The 24,060-nt window shown below is 38.0% G+C and overlaps 1 protein-coding gene across 8 annotated transcripts in view; it reads right to left on the bottom strand.

Moving 5' to 3' along the window:
• Positions 1 to 24,060, bottom strand: part of LOC134672385 (rap1 GTPase-activating protein 1) — a 457,452-nt gene that overhangs the window by 8,510 nt on the left and 424,882 nt on the right. For all 8 annotated transcript variants that reach the window (XM_063530251.1, XM_063530250.1, XM_063530253.1 and 5 more), the window contains 6 exons: positions 22,624 to 22,805; positions 7,154 to 7,298; positions 4,103 to 4,378; positions 3,438 to 3,619; positions 2,883 to 2,980; positions 566 to 922 (listed from right to left, as the gene is read on the bottom strand). In XM_063530251.1, the coding sequence (XP_063386321.1) occupies positions 566 to 922; positions 2,883 to 2,980; positions 3,438 to 3,619; positions 4,103 to 4,378; positions 7,154 to 7,298; positions 22,624 to 22,805 (1,240 nt within the window). The remainder of the gene's footprint in view (positions 1 to 565; positions 923 to 2,882; positions 2,981 to 3,437; positions 3,620 to 4,102; positions 4,379 to 7,153; positions 7,299 to 22,623; positions 22,806 to 24,060) is intronic.

Raw genomic sequence — 24,060 nt, 5'->3', positions numbered from 1 at the left:
ATTATTTGATTGCTTAATGGAAAAGTCTGGAAAGTTTCTAGAAACAAAGCAGTTAATTTTGAAGCAATCAGCTATGTATTCAATCAAGGGAAACCACGAAATAATCACAGACGTATTTGAAAATTTGTTAAATAGGGAGTTGGAGTAAAATCGACATCATAAGAGCAATATATCTATACTTCGATCTATAGCGACACATCTTCATCGATCACGACGGGTTGTCAGCATAGATAGGGTTATTTGAATCTTCTTCTTCCTCGATTCCTCATGACTGAGGGTCGCGACCACATGAGGTCGTTATTTTGTGCAAGGCTCTCCATTCTGCAGGATTTCCGCCTTCCTAATAATACGCGCCTGTGTAGATCCCTGGCAGACCTTCCTTACAAAGTCCACCCAGCGGGTTGGTGGATGTCCACTATCCCGTCCTCCATCCACCATGCCAACCATAATGCGCTTTTCGAAGTTGTCTGGCTCCCGTCTGGTATTTAAATATACAGGCGTTAAGCTACGCCGTTGCCGATCTTTTAAACGCTAACGTAATTAGTGTTGATGCAGATATGCATACCTGACTTTCGATATGAACGCCTTCTTCACAGTATCAATGAACCTCGTACTGGGCCCCTCCTGCCGCGGCGTGCCCTCCGGCTGCGGCGACACCGCCCCGGCCTCCATCCGCGCCCCCGTACCAAGGAACTCCACCGTTTTGTTCTTCAGTTCGTCGGCCAAATTCTGCAGTAGCGACGCCCGTGTTCTCAGCTCGAGTTGGGCGAACTTCTCGGCTTTGTAGCACGCGTTCTCGGCGTTTATGAGCTTGGTGAGGAGGAACTCTTTGAACTCGCGCCCTTTGCGGAAGTATGCTGGCTGGGGGAGAGTCGGCCCGAAAAATGGTACGTCTCCACGAGCGGTGACGGCCACCTTGTACCTGGAAATAAAAAATGAAAGGTAACTTACTAATTCTCATTATGGATTCGTGACTAATGACTATCTTCTTTCGGTTTCCAGTACAAAATGAACACACATACGTCTTGGCAGTGAATGTTTTAAAGATGACATTTTAGTACATGGCGAATTAACTGTTTCATTTCTGATTTGATTTCTGATTTCTGACTGACTGTTTTATTTTTATTAAGGAGATGATGACAAAGATTTGAGAAACTGACGCAAAACGTATTACAAGCAACATTACGTTAACAAACTATGGTGCCTATCCATTTTTATCAAAATTAGGTACCTACTTAATCCGCATTGTTTTAGGATAAAGTGTCAATACTAAGTTACGACTGTCTAGTACTAGGTTTAGTGTCCATGTCCTTTACAAACACAATGTAACAAATAACGGAAGACAACCGCTACTGATTTGACACAGAAACATGCCATTCAAATTCACGGTAGTCACGGCTTACATTTTTACTATAACAACCTTTAGACGCTACCTTTTTCTCGTACATTTTTCCGTAAATATGAGAAACTTTTAAAACAACACTTGAGCTCCGGTAACGAGTTACCCTGCAACATCTGAAAAGGCTTTTTCGCATTTTCTCGTAAAATTGCGTTCCCTCAAATACGTCGTCATAAAATCTGGAAATACTAGCACACCTAGCAGTATAACTCTTAGTAAAAAATTTTGGTACAAGTTTTTATCGCTGACTGTAATTTTCTTACGACAGACAACTAATACTCAATAGAGACAATTCTAAAAACCCCTAACATAATTAGGTTGCGTTGTTTCATCACAGAGTCCTATGTCCACCTCCTGTCTCCATCATCAGATACCATAATATTGCATTTTGTCATCCGATTTAATACATGCATGCTCAATCGGAAACCGGGAATTGGATCAAATTTAACTTGCAAGATTTGATTACAGACCGACAGACAGACAGACAGACAGACAACGGACAGGTGAAAGTAAATAAAAGCTTGTAAAAAGCTTTCTAATTACAACAGAAGATTCGTTTGCATATAAATTACAAAGGAAAATTTCCATTCCCCTTTTCTGAGCCATTTTCACGACGTCTTCATGCAAATAATGTCTGTGCGTTGTTGCGACGCAACGCAAACTTTATGTTAAACAAGTCACTCGAGAAGCGACAAATGTAACGTAACAAGAATAAAAGAAACTTCCACCAAGTGAAATGGAAAAGAGATTGCGTATAACTCAGGGAATATTTAATGCGAAGCTATTAGAAAATAATAACAACAGTGGAGATCAAGAGACTTGTTAGTATAATGTTGGTAGGTAATTGATTTTCGTACAAACAAAAGTTGAAGAATGATTCCGAGAAGAAATATGATGTACATATTTAACTTTGGCAAGGTGAATAACTTGTACGGAATAATATTTGAAGTATGGAGTAATGGAGGAAAACTTTCCATCTGAAGGGTCGGGATAATAATGTAAGTACGTTATATAAATGTATATGCAAAATGTACATGCCTACATTTTTATGGCACTCTAACGTATCTCAAGTATCGAAAAGTTTACTCATAAACAGGAGCGTAGTTTTTTTTTCTTTATGTAGATATTCAGGATAATACTTTTTTGGCGTCCCAAAGTGCATCAAACGCAAATTCGTAATAAAGACATGAGAACAAGTTGAAAACATTTCCGAATCAATCTTTCTGATGTTAAAATAAGGTTGCTGTTTATCCAACGACAGTTTTTTTTTTAAATAGGTACACTTGCATATCGTTACTACTTTGAAAAAAACTCGTATCTAGTTCTGTCAATCAAAAGAAAAATGTGGTAACTAATGTATGGGATGCATAAAGAGTTACTGCGTTTTAACTTGAGTAGCAGTGCGAGATACTAGACTTTTTCCAAGTAGTGGCGATAACTCGTCTTAGCTCTTAACTGTATTTTAGGGATGAGGGATGTATACCTGGTCTCCCCGCCGGTAGTCTCCACGGGCGTGACGACGATGAAGGCGTGCAGGAAATGAGACGCAATCATGTCTGGCGTGAACGGAGTTGCCTTTTCCTGGAATCATCATATCGTTATCGTTAGACAACGTACACATAGATAGCGACAATAATTACTTGTTGGTATTAGATTGGATTGATAGCATGATGCTAGCTTAGTAGCCTTGCTGCTGTAATTTCGCAATATGTGCATATTACACAAGTTTCCGAAATACTCTCAACAACTTTCCCATACTACGTAGAGTAAGTTAGAGACTTCCACTGTGATGCTACCTTTACCAGGGCTTCATAAAGATGTCTTACCTGAAACACAATCGCCACAATGTCGTTCCCGACGTGCCTCTTCCTCTGCAGCTGCTGCGCGTCGCCAGCCGTGTGCGATAGGAGGAGAGCCACGTGGAACATGATCTCGCGGCCAATATACCCATATCACTCCATCTCCGTGCCGATAACTGACAGTATCAAGAGACATCCACTGATGCTATATCTACCAGGGTTTCATAAAGAAGTCTTACCTGAAAAACAATCGCCACAATGTCGTTCCCGACGTGCCTCTTCCTCTGTAGCTGCTGCGCGTCGCCAGCCGTATGCGGTAGGAGGGGGGCCACGTGGAACATAATCTCCCGATCGAAGAATCGCTCGTATACCGCCTCGGTGCCGGTGTGACCGTTCATGATGTCGAGACCGCCGCGGTAGCCTGAGGAAAAGTATTGGGGTGAGATACATTTTGGAAAAAATCTCCCCGTTTGCACAGTATTAAAAGATGACACAAGGTGTTCTAGAAATGATGGCGTTGTTATTTTTATTCCTAAATTATATACTCAAAAACTCCTTTCAATATGAAAAAGGACAAAGAAGAAAGTCAATTTTACATTGTCTGATTTTGTACGTAACTAGAATCGCTATTATAGGCAAGCCCTATTATAAAGTTGGAATTGGAAATAATGGTATTGTAACAATGACATAATATTCATAAAAGTTGAAGCTAAATACTGCTAGCAAAGATAAGGCGGCCATTAATAAAAAGTCACCAGGTTCGTACTTTTAATCGCCCGTAATTTTTCATCAACTAAAACTTTTATATTCCACTATTACAAGAACTGTGTAATTACCGTCCATTAGCGAGATATCTGGGTACCCAGAAAATCGCTTAAACTTTCTTATCGCGCATCTAACGTACCTTTATGGTCTTTCAACTTGATTCTCTGCCCGAGCATTTCTAGAAACTCGTCGAAAGCGGGTGACGTCTCGTTGTTCCCGAAGAGTTCTTCCTCCGTCGTCTGTCCGTACTTCTGGTACAGCACTCCGAACTTGAAGGTGGCGACTAGCACGTGCTCGTCGTAGGTTGAGATCAGCGAGGATGCGTTGAGGCACATCACCGCCATGAAGTTGTCGACGTTCACTTGGTCGTTAAGCATCTTCGCCATTTTTAACGGCGATGGCATTGCGCCTGATCCTGAAAACAAAAGCATTATTACTTCCCTTTTAAAATTGCTTATGGATTTGCCGGTGGGGATTTTCCTTTGCCCTCGGCGGTACTTTATTTGATTCAACTTCCTTGAGAGACTTTAAAACTTATAAACAAATCCAGATTTACAGGAATCTGCTGACTCATTGGAAATGTTATATATAAATGAGTTCTTTTTTTCACACGACTACTTTCTGCACCGCTGCACTCGCGCGATTCGTGGGCGCTTTGACTAGCTATCAGTGGCGGAGCGTCCATAGAACTCGATTACCATCGGCTTGTCTGATAGGTACCTATTCATCTTAACCATCGCTTATGGCGCTATGGCTCTTGGGCCATTTACTTTAAACTAATGATGTAAAAGAGCAACTTCTACGGCTTGCCTAAGAACAATCTAGACGCGCCGCTACTGCTAGCTATTAAGACTCGCTTCTGTATCCCAACTAACGAGTAACTTTATCTATCCTAATATACCGCTACTAACTCCCGAGTACCTATATCAATTCACTGTAAAACACGCCGTGTGTAATGACTTTGGCGGGAACATTATTGGAACACCATGCGACCCGATACATCGCGACGCATGTTAAGTCAAATAAATCTGTGACTAGATCCAACTCAACAAAATTAATCTACACTAATCGATATACACCAACGCCGGGCTAGCACATTATTGCCGCGACAGTATCTCGCGGCGAGATAGACTACCTGTCCCTCTTTAATTAACATAGTTAGAAAAAGACGGGTAGTGTATCTCGCCTCGAGATACTGTCGCATAATAGGCCTACAGAGGTATTATCCGACGCAGCACAGACCATGTGTTTCTGTCGGCGGCCGATCGTAAGATCAGGCAGATCGTAATGTTCCTATGTAATGTTTTGACGATAGTCACATTAATCCAATATATAGGTATTAGGATAGGTTCGTTAGGTTGCTTCAGATGCCCGAAGGGCAAGCTGTCCAGAAATAGGACGCGGGGCTCCGTCGACTCAGAGAACGAGACAAAGATTTTCACTTTTCACGATATGCCTAGGAATTTCACGATATGCCTGATCGTACGATCGGCCGCCGACATTTCGATTGCGATGGCATCGTGTGTTAGTAATAATGGTATGCGTAATGGCGTTTCGATTGTGCGTTTGCTCCTTTAGGGCTAATTTACTATAGGCAAATGTAACCTTGACAATGAAAAGGGCAACAACAATGGATTAAGCGATACTTTGTCCACTGCAAGGCCACTTTTGAACGCGCTGATAGACCTAGACCAAGATAAGTCTGCAACGATTTTGATAGCACACGCAGTGCAAGTGTTATTTATACGTCATAATATCATAAAAGTTTGACATTTAAAATAGCACTTGCACTGCGTTTACTATCAAAATCGTTGCAGACTTTTCTTGGTTCAAGTCTAACAAGCAAATTTCGAAAAACGTGTAGTATTTACAGCAGTTAATGTTCACGTAGTAAGTACTTGGTCGTAAACTAAATTATTATATGTATACAGGGTGATTTCTGAGTCGTGATCCAGAACCACTTTTTCTGACTCTGTAAATGATCTACATTATAATATGATAGTATTTGATTAAAAGATAATTACTTTAATTAGGTATTCTTATTTTTCAAGTAAAATTAATGTTATACTAAGTAATTATGGTCACCCTATGACTTTTGACATACGCTGTATGGAAAGCGACAAGACGTCACATTGAGTAGGGTCACCAAATTGTATGCAAAAATGTTTTTTCCTACTTGTCATCTGGAAAATAATCATCATTATTGGTGATAAACAATAATTAACAACATCATTAGGCTCATCTTTGGATTCTGTATGATGTCTGGCTCTCTTGCTCCACGACCCCGAAATCATCCTGTATATTTATACATGTAAACTTATGTACGGAATATCATTTGATATTTACCAATAGCTTTTCGGTGAAACCTGCATACATCCGCGAAGAAATGGATAGGTGTATGGGTAGTCCCCAACCCGCATTGGGCCAGCGTGGGGACAATAGCCTAACCTAAACCGTCTCGAGCTTGAGAGGAGGCCTGTGCCCAGCAGTGGGACGTATATCATCATCATCATCATTTCAGCCTATTTACGTCCCACTGCTGAGCACAGGCCTCCTCTCATGCGCGAGAGGGCTTGGGCTATAGTCCCCACGCTAGCCCAATGCGGATTGGGGACTTCACATACACCTATGAATTTCTTTGCAGATGTATGCAGGTTTCCTCACGATGTTTTCCTTCACCGAAAAGCTAGTGGTAAATATCAAATGATATTTCGTACATAAGTTCAGAAAAACTCATTGGTACGAGCCAGGATTTGAACACGCGACCTCCGGATTGAAAGTCAGGCGTCATATCCACTCGGCCACCACTGCTGCTAAACGTATATAGGCTAAATTATATTATATACTAGCTTTTGCCCGCCACTTCGACTGCGTGGAATCAGTAACAGCAGCTAGTGTAAGCATAGCGCCTGGTTAAAGTGTAATAGCAATCATTCAATTTGAGCATAAGTTTAAATCAGTGATCAGGCAATTCATTAACTCTCCAATTACATCCCCCCTTTTCACTCTCTTTAGGGATGATTCCCGACATACAAACTATCCTATGTCCTTCCCCGTGACTCAAAATATCTCTATGCCAAATTTCAACTAAATCGTTTCAGTGGTTTAAGCGTGAAGAGGTAACAGACAGACAGACACACTTTCGCATTTATATATATAATATATTATTAGTATGGATTTATAAACTTACTAGTGGTGGGTATGAGTCCATGCATGGTCTCTGTGCGTAATCTGAGGAGTATCCTGGTGTGGTCGTGCCCCGCCATATGTTCGCTCTTGAGGGACATCACGACAGGCCCCAAATTCTCGTCCGTCCCGACCAAGTTTATATGCTCCTGTAACAAAAATACACGAAAACATTATTATTATTACACCAATTATTATTATTAATATAAAAACATAAAAATAAAACATAACCACAACCGAACAGGACCTCCTCCTTCTATGAAATTGAAGTTGGTTAAAGAAAACATTAAGAGAAAAATATTCAGACTTCAAGAAAAAGGACTGAAACGTCAAAATTAATTTGGTACATTTGCAATTATGCATTCTCAAGTCATTCATTGGCCTCATCTGACAGACTAGTTACCGTATACGTATCTTCATCATCTCATATTGCGGTTACATGTCTTCAATTTCACCTGACTTGTGTTAAAGTAATACATATACTTCATTGTTCGTATTTAGAAAAAAAACAACGGGTTGCACTCCGAGAGTGCCGGCAGAAGTGAAAACTCAATGAAATTGTAACAGTTTTTCGATCAGGTCACGTGTCCGTCTTACGAAGCGTCTTACGTCTTACGCTCTCGCGAGTTTAACATTTTTTCCCCATCACAAAAAGTGCACCACGCTTTACCAACAAGCAGATCTTGATTAAAGTATCTTGACCTTATCGTTATTTAGATCAAATTCTTACACTAACATAAAACAACCAACTCTAATTTGGGTAATTACGTTATACTAATAGCGTATACAAACCCGACAAGTCAATTGTCATAAGAATCATAACATTACGCTTATTACCTAACGCATGGCCGACGCCAAATGAAGGTCGCAACCCAGAACATTTGATAACATGTGCAGACAGAAAATATCGGCCTAATTAGGAATGTAAATAACAAAAGCTAATATTTACTGTCAAACGACCGTATAATGTCCATCGGACACGCCTCAATGTCTATAAAACGGGATATGATGGACGATATTTACGGCGGCAAAAATGTCTGGACGCCATTCGATTCACTAATGGACTTATTCGCTGTCATAGACTACCTTAAAAGAGACTTCGCACTATGAAACGTTTTGTAGGGCTTGTGGGCACTACACGTATTATATCTACTCGGTTTATTACATCCTACACCATTTTATACTACAGGTTCATTAGGTACAATACTTCAACCGTCCATCTTCACGCCTGTTTTAGTTGATTAATTCATCTAGGGCAAGTAACCTGTGTTAACATTATAGGTCAGTCCCATGACGACGTCTACTCTAACAAGTGAAGGTCGATTTAACAATTAGGTATGTAGGTGAAATGACATAAAGCTGACCTACTAAGGTTTCGTTCCATCAAAAATTTAAGATCGTGACGGTTCTAGTTCTTAACACTTAAGTTGATTAAAGCAATGCTATTACGGTATGAATCAGACCATTTTATAGACAATGAGATCATTCACTGGTTAGAGCTAGACTTGGTAATGACGTCAACTTGAAATGGTCCGTTCGTGAAGCATTATGGAATCAAATGTTTATTGAACATATTGAGTGCCCTAATAGTACAACCTTAACAATTTATTTAATTATTTACATATGTCATAATAGGTATTTTGCACGCGGTCGAATGCTGATAGCGACCCTACGGCACCCCATCTAAGGGTAGGTAACATTCCATTTCTAACCGCAGCTGCATTACTGTCAATTTTACTATGGAAATTGACAATGACAGCGACGCGTTCAGTACCGGTAGTGCAGCTGCGGTTATAAATGGAATGTTACCATAAGGCGGAGTCGGCACTCCTTGGTGGTTTTAGACGATAGTCCTTCACTGGTTAGTCCCCCCTGGATCCCCCGGACCAGGTGGCAGGCGTAAACGCATTTCCCCAACGTAAAAAAAGACCTCGTTCTATTTAAAGCCAATATTATTCAATACAAACTTATTGGAATACATAAATAATAACTACTACTTATACTATACAACCAACTACTTACACTTCTTACTTACTACTTGTACTTGTACTTGGTACTTGTATACTTTCTTTTAATTGTATCTTAACCTGTCTTATGTACAATAAAGTGTTTACATACATACATACATAACTTTTCCCGTTAAATTAAACTCGAATGTATATCAAATAAAAGTTCAACGGCAACAAATAACTGTGCTCGCTGTGCTCTGATAACTTAAATCATGAAGGTTTATGGTAATAACGGGTAATGCCAATCAGGAACGCGTTACAGCTCGTTACGACATAAAGTAACTAGCGTGGTTGTTTACTAAACAGATATAATGCAATAGTGATTTAGTGGTGATGTGATGACTAACGACCAAACATCGTAAATTTTGCAGCACTTTTGTTGCAGCGTAACTAGTAAGAAAATTATTATGGCCGATCAGGAAATTATGTAGAGTTATTTTTCTTTTAATACGAAACTTACTGGTCTTTGATCGTATTTTGAACCTTAATATGACTAAATAGTTAAAGTTAACCAGTTAATTTATAGTTCTGAATGATATTTTATAGATGTTTCTATACACTTGTATACAACAATACATTTTTGTTAAAAACAAAAAGATTTTTACAATCCTGGTCACGGCACCAAATTGTGTCCAAGTCGAATTATATTTACTCAACAGCTAGGAATTCTCAAGTCTTTAGACTCCGCAATCCGAAGCCAAAGCAAAGCCAGATCCTTAAGAAGCGTACGTGGTCGGCATATGCAATATGTCGCAATCTCTAATAATTGCAGTCCACTTCCTCCAGTGGTTGGGTGTGCTGCCAGGAAACCATTATTGCACTTAGGAAATGCCTATTGTCAGTGGTGTTGTGAGGCGCAAAAATACTACATTATCGGCCATGTGCGAAGTGCATAGTGGTGAAAATCACGCGTCGATCATGCGTGGCTTGGGGCAAATGTGAACTTCCAGGGGACGACATGCATCTTCATGCCTACAGTCGTCAATTGTCAGATAATTGCTTGGGTAAAGCATTTACTAACTTCTAACCGCGACGAGGTTAGTCAAAAAACTAGAATACATTTCCAAACCACTCCCAATCTTATCCCTGTCTCGAGATAAGAAGTGGGTATTCTATATACAATACCATTTACTAACGGCAACGAGCTAGGTATTATAAATTTGAATGTAGAGCATAATTTAAAACTACCAGATAGTAATAAGATAGCTAAATTATTCTACTTATTTAGAGCATTTCAGTTCATTACGTCGGATGACGACACAGAAATTGCCTCCCATTACCACTTCAGTCTATTTACTTACCCATTTTAGAATTTTCCCTTGCTCGTCTTTTTTCATCTTTACCACAAAACGGCAAATTGAAAGCTAAAGATGGTAATTGAAGGGACGAGGGGTTAATGCCCCTTTTCGTACTCGCTCACTGATGGATGACGTCATCTGTGATAGAATCTGAGCGATTGAGTGATTTTTTGCAAGTTGGTTGAGTGAAAATTTCTCTATTCATCGCTTCGGCTGCAGAGATTGTATTTACGGAACATCTATCTTCATGATGATAAATGGTTCCATTGCTTAGAAATATGTGTCATCGGATAAATGACATGATGGTGGCAACATTCATCCAGTTAGTAACTGATACTTCCTGTTTTATGGCACATTACACGTTATAAGCGCAAATGTGCATGCATTTGTTTTGATTATCAATTTTATGTGCGTCGACGTTACGGACTAGAGATATTACGTATCTTAAAAGATTTTTAGTGTAAAATGGAGGTCTATGCAAATTGCAAATAATGTAAACAAATATGCCAAGATTCATTTTTACTAAAAATTTATAAGTATAAATAAGAGACTCAAGTATGTATACAAATTGTGGATAAGACCATGGTTGTCCTTAAAAAGTGGGCTTTGTAAGCTAAGCAATGAACGTATTTTGATTTGTTTACATTTTTTGCAATTTCTATTGAACTCTACTTTACGTATATAACATAACCTTAACATTTATAACACCGATCTCACAGAACGACCAAAGGTGTAACGGCGCGATGCGGGAAATGAATTAGAGATCCACTAGCTATATGAAATAGTAAATATATGTGACGTTCCACAGTAAAAGGTGCCATTTCCCCGGCTGAATGTTGGAGCGGCGTTAATAATAGCGTAAGCGCCAGCTGCCATTAGGTACCTTTTGCTGTGAAACGTCACATATCTTTACTATTTCATATCTAGTGCATCTCTAATTCATTTCCCGAATTGCGCCGTAAGTTTAGAAATTACGACAGGTACTCGTAACGATTATACTAAGATTACAACGGTGATCTTCAAAACCCAAAATTTTGTGGATTAGTGGCAAAGTTGTGGCCCGAAACAACTTGGGTCATTCGAGCCGACCAAACTCTTCAAATAATCGTTATTATTTACGAGTACGGGCCTGGGCATGGGATAATCCATGTCATTAATTAATGTTATGTTATTGTTCACAGACTATCAAATTATACTTAAGTGATCCTTACGGCAGTAAAGGTGATCATTTAAGATAAACCTACGCCAAATATTTACTTTTATATGATACACAGCAAAACAATGTATCTATCTCGACGATTTTCAATTTATTTTCGCATTTTTCAAATTGCCTACTATTTATATTAAAGAGATTGATGCAGAACAAAAAGCTCCATTGTCTACACCATTGTGTTTTTATATTCTCCTGAAGGAATCTCCATACTGGCCATAAAATCTTCGTTCGATTTATTTGTTCGAGTCCTCGACTTAGTCGGTACGGGCAGCGGCACCTAAAGGGGCAATCATTTCTGAGGGCCCATCATTTCTCTGCAACGAATTGTCCTCGAAGCTCTCGAACCAATTTCGCTTTATGAAAGAAGGCATTTGCTTATTGCTCCCATTTCTCTTTTGTCAGTTGCGGCTGCGTCAGAGATTTAATCTGCGCGAATTGAAAAATGACCGTATTTGGTGCAATGATTGATGTTATTATAATTTCACTTTTAATAATTGTGAGATGAAGCTGCTTGAAGTGAAATTAATCTTAACTTATTTCGTAAGACGCTGTCAATGACCGTGAGCTCGAAGTCTTTGTTCTTTTAAATTTCGCTCTATAATCACGTTTCGCTTGATTGTGTTGTAATATTTTCACAACAAAACGCAATCTAATGGTAATCTGACGCTGTAGAGAGCTGTAATGAATATCCCCTTTTCAAGGTAACAAATTGACAACGTCCGAAATCCCTTACGTGCCAACCCTAATGTATTTGCACGTCAACCCTCCTGCTATCTCGGCTTAGTAATCAGCTGCATTCATCTAGCCTAACTCTTGTCACCGCAATGACCCATCGACCTCTAGGGCTGGCACGAAACGGTCGTAATATTTTATGTAAATAGACACGCGCACATTTTCGGTGATGACATTAACCGTTTTGGATCTTATCTTTGTACTCGTAAGAGCGATATTTATGGGGTTTTGATGCAAGGTACTCGCATATATTTTGAGTTATTGTTGAGTATCAATCTTAAGGTAAATGAATAAGTAGAGTAGGTACGTTATAATTTGGTCTGCTATTGGTTATATGGTTATATATTCAAAATATACTCGTTTTTATCTACACGCGTAGATATCTTCACAGCGCGAAAATGTAACGAATTATATAATTAGTTCCTTATGGTCGAATGACTGTTCATTTACATAATATGCCAAGTATATGGTGCAATTATGAAACAACAATGCATGGGCATAATCGTTACTTACGTATGCTTAATTAAAAGTTCAAAGACTGAATAACGTTGAATTTAAAGGAACTTTACATAAGTACATATCTTTTTATATCAGCATGTATATGATATTGTGCAAAGTGTGATATATATTTTAGAGATCCTTAAAAAACCCAAAAGATGCATATACGCGATAAAGCGTAGTACTCACGCGAGGTTTCGAATTACTCGATATGTTCCATATACGGGCAAAAATAGCACTAATATCCATATTTGCTCACTTAAATTCCGATTCTGCTGCGTTGAATTACGATTGATTTTCGCCTGCATCTGATTCTCGATATAATGCACTTTAGTTGTGAAACGACTATCGTAATCGGACCAATCTACGCGGCGAGAAGTTTCAGGCAGCATGAAGCCCGTTCCGCGTTGGTGGGCACAATTTTTCCCACTGTGTTTTTTATTTTATTTAATGAGTCTAGTTGGACCCTTACCAGGTGCTTGGCTGCGTACGTTTTAATTGGTGAGTTTTAGTTTTAATTAATTTATCGGTCGTATACCCATTTTTTGTATGTTATGTTGAGTCACGCTACAAATGGCTTGAGCAATGACCAAGGGATTATTTTAACCTGATAGAATGCTATAAATAATCATACTAAAGAATATTATAATTATTATGATTGAAAATAAAACATATGCGCTTACTTTTTTTTAGATCCGGTGTTGGTAAGAAAATAAAATTGAAATAAAAATAGTTATTCTCAATTTTGTAGTTTAAGATTCATATCTCTCTCTTTAATTTCATCTGACATCGTATAAAATGAAAGCTTTTAATATATTCCCACTGTCTTCAATGCATTGTACATTGTATTTCTCAGCGAAGTCGGAGCAATGTCAGCTCGGGGGTGTAATTCCAAACGCTCGCCTATCACGATTGGACTAAAGAACCAGTGAAAGATGCGATTTTAGATTATGTATGTTGTTACTGATCTCTTACAATGGATAGACAAAGACCTCGACGCCTAGATTCGCGAAACCATTAAGAATACGCAGCTCATAAGGCAGCGGACACACGGCCGAGCCTCGGGGGAAATAGAAGCCGGTCGTGATTCGCAGCAGATATATCAGTCTGTCTTGCATTATTAATATGCACTCCGTACAATCAATTTCAATCTCATCTATATATTGGAATAATGTTAATATAGAGGCGGGTTTTAAGCTTAAACTATTTAGAAATCGAACTGCACGCTTGTGCAGTTCTTATAGGTGCGAAAAAATATAATAATCATGAATAATCTATTCAGACAAAAATGTTATGCTTTCTTGGTTTGCTAAAATTATGTGGCATTTTTATTGTGTGGCATTATTAATTAGATTGCTAAAATTATGTGGCATTTTCTTTTCTGATAGTTGGTTTTCCATATCATATGGTTACCTTGAAAAATTCAAGCAATACTAGAAATTGGAAGTTTGTGTCAAATTAATCGTATTGCTCTGTTACATTTACTGCGATTTTATTACATATCAAACGTAAATTAACCTTGCTCGTGGCAATAAAGGAAACCACATAAAGCTCAAAATAAACCCATTACCTAATAAGGAAAGACCATAGGCGCCGCCTATGCGAGACCATTAGGCATTACCGAATGAAATATACAGCCCCTTTATTTGTATGTACCGTCGACACAATTATCGTACTAATCATGAACCTTATAACAACTACATAAGGTCTGCCGATGGTTAGTTAAGAATATGATGGTATTTTATATAAAACACATGGCGGTAACGTTCTGTGCGGGTAAAAGTACGCAATAAGACGTGAATAATGTAATCTAAGCTTTATAACGACATCAGTGCTCAACCAACACGTGTGAACTTTCCCATACCCACGACCAATGTCTTACTTTTTCTCCTTTTTTCGTGTCATTCCAAATAGATAGTAAATTATCATAGCTAGCAAAAAGAATAGATAGTATAGAGGGGTCCTGTCAAAGTAAATTTTGTAGTCACGGTACATTTACTGCCATCTATCGACACACGATTAAAACTTAAAATAAAATTGAAAATGTATAAATGAATTAAAATATGTTTACGGATATATGATTATTAATTTTTATTGTTCCACAATGACCCATGTTCTTTCACTGATACGTGTTAAAATTGTTAAATATCAAACGGTGTCGCCAACGCCATCTAAACGACAATAGGCCAAAGGTGTATGGCGCCATCTATTCGACAGTGACTTTTGCTTGACATCCGAGGCACGTTTTTTTCTTAGACTTTATTTATCTTATACGGAGTTATATATATCTCTGTAGCTAGTAAACATGGGACCATTTCATCGTTTCGTTGTGATGTAGATGACTTTTGCGATATGATTTTAATGAACGCAGAATACCTAGAATACTTAGAACTAGCATAGTGTTCATAATCTTTTTCACCGCGTCGCTCAGATTAACGGTGTAGATAATGTAAAACATACCGCATTTGACTTTAACGACGGTTAATTCATAATTTAAAAGTAAGATATTATACAAGTAAAAATAAACAGTTTAAGTTATTTAACACTTACTTGACTTGAAGTTTGAAGTAACTACGATATGATCAAAGTTAAACGACTTCTTCACACAAAGCAATAATTTACATAATTATAACGTAAAACACATCTCAAAATGAGACTCGATGAAATTTTCTGTTAATGACGAAACATAAATAATTATAATTATAAACACATTGCATAAACAAAATGCGTCCCAAAATGCTTCGTAACACCGTATTTTATGTGTATGCATGCACATTTTGCGGTAAAGTTCGTGCCGATGCATAATGTTTGGCCGAGGAAGTTGTTACCGCAACCGAGACGCCGGGTCTGTTAACGTCAATAGTGCCAACTATCCCTATATTTTAGATATTTGTAGTGTCCGACCGAAGGTTCGGTTTCGGTTTCGGTTTCGGCCAGTTTCGGCCAAAAAATCATGTTTCGGCTGTAGTTTCGGTTTCGGCCAAAAAACGGCCGAACCTTTCGGCCGGGCCGAAACTTACTAAATGGTACTTCGGAATAAGACCAAAAGTTGGGGAATAAGTAGGACAACAATATTAATACCTACATATTATACTGATTCATGTATAGGTACAGAAATTAACTGGTTTATTTATTATAAAACACAATTCCACTAATGAGGGCGCCCCTGGACGGTCGACGCAGTCTTAAGAGGCTGTCAATACCTATAACGCACACACTGTCTAATTGTTTCGGAGTGAATGAGTGATTTTACCTCAATTTACTATTGGTTTGTGTTCCACATGTCCTCTGCTTCAGCTTAGCCTTTGGCCTCGCTGCGCCATGCTCGGCCTCCGGTCTCGCTTTTTAATACAATGGACATTGGTTGGAGTCTGTGCTCAACTACTTATCCTGAAGCCTGAAGCACGGCTTTGACTTCGCATGAAAGTTCGCCTCACTGGGGCACTTCGGACTTTTAGGCCCAGGTGAAGATTGGTACTCGGCCTTGCGATATTGTCAACAAAAAATTTCGCGCTCGCGTTTTTGGTTGGTTTTTTGGTTGACCCTGTGTCTACATGTTAACTTGACTGGTGAATGAATAGAGTTAGACCAAGAAAATTCTGCAATGATTTTGATAGCATACGCAGTGCAACTAGTGCAAATGTTATTTATACGTCATAATTTCATAGAAGTTTTGACGTTTAAAATAACACTTGCACTGCGTGTGTTATCAAAATCTTTGCAGAATTATCTTGGTCTTAAAAAAACTGCTGGAAAAGGTCTCAAGGATATTGGGTGTTGACAGCCCCATAATATGAGTATAAAAGGGGTTTTATGACATTTTTTCAACGATTTTAACAAGTCTACAAAAGTTTCGGTTTCGGTTTCGGCCGAAACTAGAGCCAAAGCCGAACATTCGGTTTCGGTTTCGGCAAAAAAACATGTTTCGGTCGGACACTAGATATTTGCAGACTCGATGAAATTTTCTGTGAATGACGGTGGAGCGGAAATATCGAACGTGTTTATAGGTCCGTGGAAAGGCAGAAAGTGGAGATAGTAAATATTACTGCTAGTCTCGAAAGTCGCTGGATGTTATACTGACGATTCTTTGTCAATTTGCGATTCTGATTCATTTCAATATCAATCCAATTTCTCGCGTTGAATAGCTGTCTAACAAGTTTAAGTGCAAGAGTAGAAATAATCATTAAGGGCACATGTAATAAACATTACTATCGTATTCAATTAATTGAACCAAGACATACAGAAACGATAAATCTAGAGCAGTGATATATGGCAGTGGTACTAGCAGACCTTTGACACAAGGCCCCGTCTTATAAGGAAACTATCGACGTGACAGGTCGCAGGAACTTATAAGGAATACACACCACTAATATCAATTCATACTCATTACATTGATATAAGGTGCATTCGGGTAACTTCAACGCGGGTTCATTTTGAAAAAGGCAAATATCTATAAAACTGCAACGCTTGCCAAGGCAGCTTGTGTACTGTTGCTACAGTATAGAAAGTGCTTCCAGTAGCAGTAGTAGTAGTAGTAAAACACTTTATTGTACAAAAATAAAAACAAAACAGGAAAATTAACATTCGTCATTAGTACAAAGGCGAATTTATCCCTTTAAGGGATCTCTTCCAGTTAACCTTTGAGCAATTGAGGGAGAATTGGAGACGGTAGACATCGGTAGTCATCATAACTAAATAGTTCAGTAGATATTTGCCATATTCAAAATTCTCCCACTTTCGAAGTTACCCTAACTCAACATATACGTGCTGTCTTGTAACATTTTTAAAACTACGCGCATATACAGTACTAGCTGTTGCCCGCGACTTCGTCCGCGTGGAATCTTATCTTCAACATTTTACATCTTTAGTACTTATAATTTTCATATCCAAGCAATGTTGAAATTAAGTACTTTTCTTTTTAAGCAAGTTGTATGAAGTTTTAAGTCAAGTGGATTTTGATGTTGGTTGCTGAAATTACTTTTCTTGTATTCTCATAATTCATAATAGGTACCTATGTCCTTATACAAAGATTCAAGTTCCGCATTCCGCACTCACAAAATATCTGATCTCCATACAAACTTTCAACCCCTTTCTCACCACCTTGGGGGATGATTTTCAAAAATGCTTGAATTAGTTTTCATGTTTTTTTTAAATTATTATCTTTTTTTCCAAAAAGTTAAAGTTCCTAGCTTAAAATTAAATTTACACCCCAAGACGAACTTTCATCCCCTTTTTAGCCCACTTAGGGATTGAATTTTCAAAAACGTTGCAATTACTTTTTTTTGTAATCGGCTATTATGTCTTTCTAAGAAGTTTCAAAGCATTTGTAATGGAATCAAACTTAGAACCCCATTTTAACCTTGTTAGGGGATGAATTTTACAAATCGCTGAAATCACTTTTATTGTCTTCTAATAATATCCCCAAATACAAAGATTAGAATCCCGCGCTCGAAAAAATGCATGAATCATGATATCCATACAAACTTTCAACCCCTTTTTCACCACCTTAGGGGATGAATTTTCAAAAACGCTGAAATAAGTTTTCTTGTATTTTAATTTAAAACGTTTTTACAAAGTTTCAAGTTCCTTACTTAAAATAAAATTTGCAACCACAGACGAACTTCCATCCCCTTTTTAACCCCCTTAGGGGTTGAAATTCCAAAAACGTTGCAATCACTTTTTTTTGTAATCGGCTATTATGCCTTTCTAAGAAGTTTCAAAACCGTTTGTATTGGATTCAAACTTTCAACCCCTTTTTAACCCTGTTAGGGGATGAATTTTACAAAACGCTGAAATCACTTTTCCTGTCTTCTAATAATATCCCTAAAAAATGTTTGATATCCATACAAACTTTCAACCCCTTTTTCACAACTTTAGGGGATGAATTTTCAAAAACGCTGAAATCTGTTTTCTTGTATTTTAATAATATATCTTTTAACGAAGTTTCAAATTCGTAGCTCGAAAGAAAACTTTAACCCCATACAAACTTTCATCCCCTTTTTAACCCTGTTAGGGGATGAATTTTACATAACGCTGAAATTACTTTTATTGTCTTCTAATAATATCCCTAAATACAAAGATTAAGTCCCGCGCTCGAAAAATTTTTTGATATCCTTACAAACTTTCAACCCCTTTTTCACCACCTTGGGGGATGAATTTTCTAAAACGCTGAAATTAGTTTTCTTGTATTTTAATTTGATACTTTTTTACAAAGTTTCAAGTTCCTAGCTTAAAATAAAATTTTCACCCGAAGACGAACTTTCATCTCCTTTTTAACCCTTTTAAGGGTTGAATTTCCAAAAACGTTGCAATCATTTTTTTTTGTAATGGGCTATTATGCCTTTCTACGAAGTTTCAAAGCATTTGTAATGGATTAAAATTTTCAACCCCTTTTTAACCCTGTTAGGGGATGAATTTTACAAAACGCTGAAATTACTTTTCCTGTCTTCTAATAATATCTCTAAATACAAAGATTCAAGTCCACCACTCGAAATAATTTTTGATATCCATACAAACTTTCAACCCCTTTTTCACCACCTTAGGGGATGAATTTTCAAAAACGCTGTAATTAGTTTTCTTGTATTTTAATAATATATCTTTTTACGAAGTTTCCAATTCCTAGCTTAAAAGAAAACTTTAACCCCATACAAACTTTCATCCCCTTTTAACCCCCTTAGGGGTTGAATTTTTCAAAATCGCTTCTTATCTCTTATATACTTTATAAATGCAACCTGGTGTGCAAATTTCAACTTTCTGGCTTTTGTAGTTTCGGCTCTGCGTTGATGAATCAGTCAGTCAGGACACTTGCATTTATATATATAGATTAGGTACCTAATACCTATACCAAACATGTATCTTGTATTGTATAATGCAAAACTGTTTGGTGCAAAAAAGTTAGTATTTACCACTAAACTACGCGATAAAATTTTAAGTAGGGACCTATATTTTCTTTTGTAATTTTGAATTTGAACGATTCGATGCAAAAGCTTTTGCTGTATGGCATTAATACGTGTATCAGTATCAACAACATTATATGTATAAATAACACTCTATAATAATATTAATAATCCATATAATTCCTGCTAATTTATTAAGAGCCAAGACGGTTCTTTGCAGCAAAGCGAAGAAATTGCATAAATTACCTACTTAGAACTCATAAACTTAGAAAAGTGAACATAACTTTGCAACACGTCTCAGTAGTATTCAGACGAAATTGAAAACTGAATTGTATATGAGTTGGATCCGTTAGTACTAAAGAAGACGGTGCAATTCTTCCAGTTCCAGTACAATTCCTAACATCAACCCTCTGAACTGAAGAATTTGCAAGGCTATTTCTATGAAAAAAAAAAGCAAAAAAAGACGGTCACCCATCCAAGTACTGACCACTCCCGACGTTGCTTAACTTTGGTCAAAAATCACGTTTGTTGTATGGGAGCCCCATTTAAATCTTTATTTTATTCTGTTTTTAGTATTTGTTGTTATAGCGGCAACAGAAATACATCATCTGTGAAAATTTCAACTGTCTAGATATCACGGTTCGTGAGATACAGCCTGGTGACAGACGGACGGACGGACGGACGGACGGACGGACAGCGAAGTCTTAGTAATAGGGTCCCGTTTTACCCTTTGGGTACGGAACCCTAAAAAAACGGGTTGCACTCCGGGAGCGCCGGTAGAAGTGAAACTCAATGACATTTTAACAGTTTTTCGATCAGGTCACGTGTCCGTTTTACGTCTTACGAATCTTACGGCCACGTGACCTGTCGCGAGTTTAAAATTTTTTCCCCATCACAAAAAGTGCACAGCGCCGCTAAAGTTTTTTTTGTGGCTCTTCCATACTTTGACAAGTCAAAAGTCGGTGATCAGGTAAGTGTACGTAGATACTAGTATGTAGTAACAAACAACACTGTAGTTGCCTCTGGGAATACACCGATCAGACTGACACAGTGACATTGACGAAATGACATTGACCTTAACGGGAACTCCCTTGGATTCTAAGCTGTATTATTTACACGCAAAAATGGGTATGCTTGAACTGAAATTTAAATTGATGCACCTAAGTACCTACTAATTCATTTATTAAAGGACAAACGTTTTTTTGTGGCTCTTCCATACTTTGACAAGTCAAAGTCGGTGGTCAGGTAACTGTACGTAGATACTAGTATGTAGTAACAAACAACACGGTAGTTGCCTCTGGGAATACACCGATCAGACTGACACAATGACATTGACGAAACGACATTGACCTTAACGGGAACTCCCTTGGGTTCTAAGCTGTATTATTTACACGCAAAAATGGGTATGCTTGAACTGAAATTTAAATTGATGCACCTAAGTACCTACTAATTCAATTATTAAAGGACAAACGTGTCTCTAGTGTGTTGCCTAACATAATTAAGAATTCAAAATTAATTTATAAAAATATCAAGTCAAAGTCCAATTTCACTGGATATGCTCTTAGGAGGATATGATAGTGTGTTTTATACATAATTAGCAATGACAATTTAATGTCAAGGGAAACTGAATAAAGGTCATAATTTTACATAAGTCCTTTCAGTCTTCCTCGTAATGAACTGACACAGTATGGATTTACTGTTGATTATGAAACTAAAGCAATTGTAATTTTATAATCCTTATCTTAATGATTACTTACCCAACTATCTCACTCATTCATAAACATTACGAATAATACGATACCTTAACGTAGATTTACGGTTTGATTACTTTCTGTTCGTGCGGACCAACAATTATCACAAAAACAACTAAGAGATACCTACTGATATCTACTGATTTATTTCCTTTCGCGTAAGCATTACACGGATTCTTCCGTACAAGTATTACCACATTGTTTCCGTGTGTAAATACCACATTGTTTTGCCCCGAAATTATGAAATACCACATAACGGAAAGCCAAAAAAGCTTCGAACTTGGCATGGCGAACAGTTGGCAACAGTCTGTTTTATTTGCTCCCCGCAGACTGCTTGGCGCGCAAATGTCAAGGCAGATGGTCCGCGTAAAACACTACCAAATTATCTTGAACGTTTAACGGCATCGACGCGCAAACATAACCAGTTCCATCATATCCTGGTTGGGTGCCCGTTTCGTAATACGTCTTTTTACTCCCGCCTGACCACTCGAAGAAAGTGCGCGTTGTTAGTCACGAAAGCAATTAAATCGTGATTTTCCGTACTCTTTATCTGATGCAATTGCGGCGTTTTGTCAAAAGATTGAACCTTTTCTGAAACGTGATTTGACGCACGATGTTTCGATCTGTTTTTTACTTATTTCTTACACTCCATAGCGCCTCAAAAGTTATCGGACTTTGCTAATACGAATTTGATCATACTGTACATTGTTACGCAAAAGAAGATAAAAAAGAAGCAGCGTGACAAGTGACTATTACAGAACGCATGACTGGGATTTCATTCTATGGTAATGTTGTGGTGCGACCCGTGCCTGCGACTCTAGTGAGACCGAAGCTCAAGCTTGACTAATATAATATCCAATATCCAATATCTTGTCTAATATCCATACCTCCCAGTACCCCTGGTTAAACTCTGGTTTCTTTGGATATCGGTGCCGTCATATAGCGGACGTCTCCATACAAAATACTGCTCCATCCGTATTTAGCCGTATTATTTTGTATGGAGACGGCCGCTATGTGACGGCACGGCTATCATAGGAAAACAGAGCTTTACTATAATACTAGACAGTTCGTCCTTACCTTGCCTAGGAAGAATCTCCTGTAGTACTTGGCGATGTCGTCGGTGTCGATGTTGTGGCGGCGGCCGGCCTGCCGCGGCGTGCCGGGCTGCGAGCGCGGCTCGTGATCCTCGTCAGGAGTCTCGTCCACGCCGTCCACCCAGTACCCTCCATTGGGGGGCTGGACTATCGTCGGTGGGGTTCCTGGAGCAAGGTGCGATTGATTAATTTTTTGTGCGTAGCAATGTGCAAGTTGTAGAACATTCTCAAAATTTCCAAAAATTATGGAAAATTCTGATGCAAGTTTCCGCTAAGAAAGTTCCCGTTTAAATTAGAGATTATTAGTCAATGTTCTTAACTGTTGACGGCTCATTATTTTGTGCGACCTATCTGTCGACAGTCATAGATCAAGCACTTAGCTACCTAATAATCAATCAACGATTAAAATGCTTTGATGAAATCGCTGACAACAGAATATTCGTCAGTCTTGCCTTGCCTTACTGCTTAACTGATATAATATAAAGTTACTTACAAAACTTTAGTGGTTTATAAATAGCCAAAGTATACCATCCATAATTCGGCCGTAATCCATCAGCATTAACTAAGTAGGTATAGAAGTCAAGTTGCTGAGTAACTTAAGGAATATTTTTTCCTACCAATAGTAAGTAGACTTATTACAAATGCTCACAAAATACGTATTAGGTTTTAAAAAAAAGATCCTTCTCAAAGAGGAAGTCACGATGGCTATTCGTTTTTTTGCATCTTCACACACTGTAAACGCAAACGTCAGAAAACAAACTACGAGTAAGTTCTATGACCAAGGTTGCCATTGCCATTGATGTGTCTTAGAAGAAGCAAATTTTTTGTTATTTACTTTATAGGTTCTATCGTACAAAACGAAGGTCGAATTTTTAATCACCTTCCCATTAATTTGTTGATACATGTTACTTTTCTAAACACAACTTTTGAGAAAGATATAGGTACATACTTTCTTACGATGCTTATTTATTTTGTACTGAAAGTACCGCACAAACTGCATTGAAAATTGAAAGCTACTTCGATGACTATTTTTCTCTATATTTAAATTTCTTGTATCCTGATCAAGAAAGCCGATAAAATCAGGACGTTGAAACGGAATATTTAAAAAAAATGCGTACGTGAAACAAGGTATGTTAAAACTAGAGAGACTGCTCAAACAGTCTCATTGTCCAGGATATTTTTACAGGCTCTCCATAATGGTCCGTCCCAGCCTTTGTTCGGTGTCCACTTTCATAAAGGGGATGCATAGCCTCGCAGCACGAGTTTCTGAAGCTAAATGTTTGTTATTTTGTGTGATGAAGCTATTGTTCAGCTTAGATGAGATGTAGGGATTATGTATTAGGGTGGAACTATAACGAAGCTTAGGTAATATCAAGTTAGAGCTCATCTTACAAAGTACAAACTTATGAGATTTTTTTTT

Source organism: Cydia fagiglandana, chromosome 17 (assembly GCF_963556715.1).
Source record: "Cydia fagiglandana chromosome 17, ilCydFagi1.1, whole genome shotgun sequence".
Lineage (NCBI taxonomy): Eukaryota > Metazoa > Arthropoda > Insecta > Lepidoptera > Tortricidae > Cydia > Cydia fagiglandana.
The sequence above is the reverse complement of the archived record's forward strand: the minus strand, read 5'-3'. Positions and strand labels throughout refer to the sequence as shown.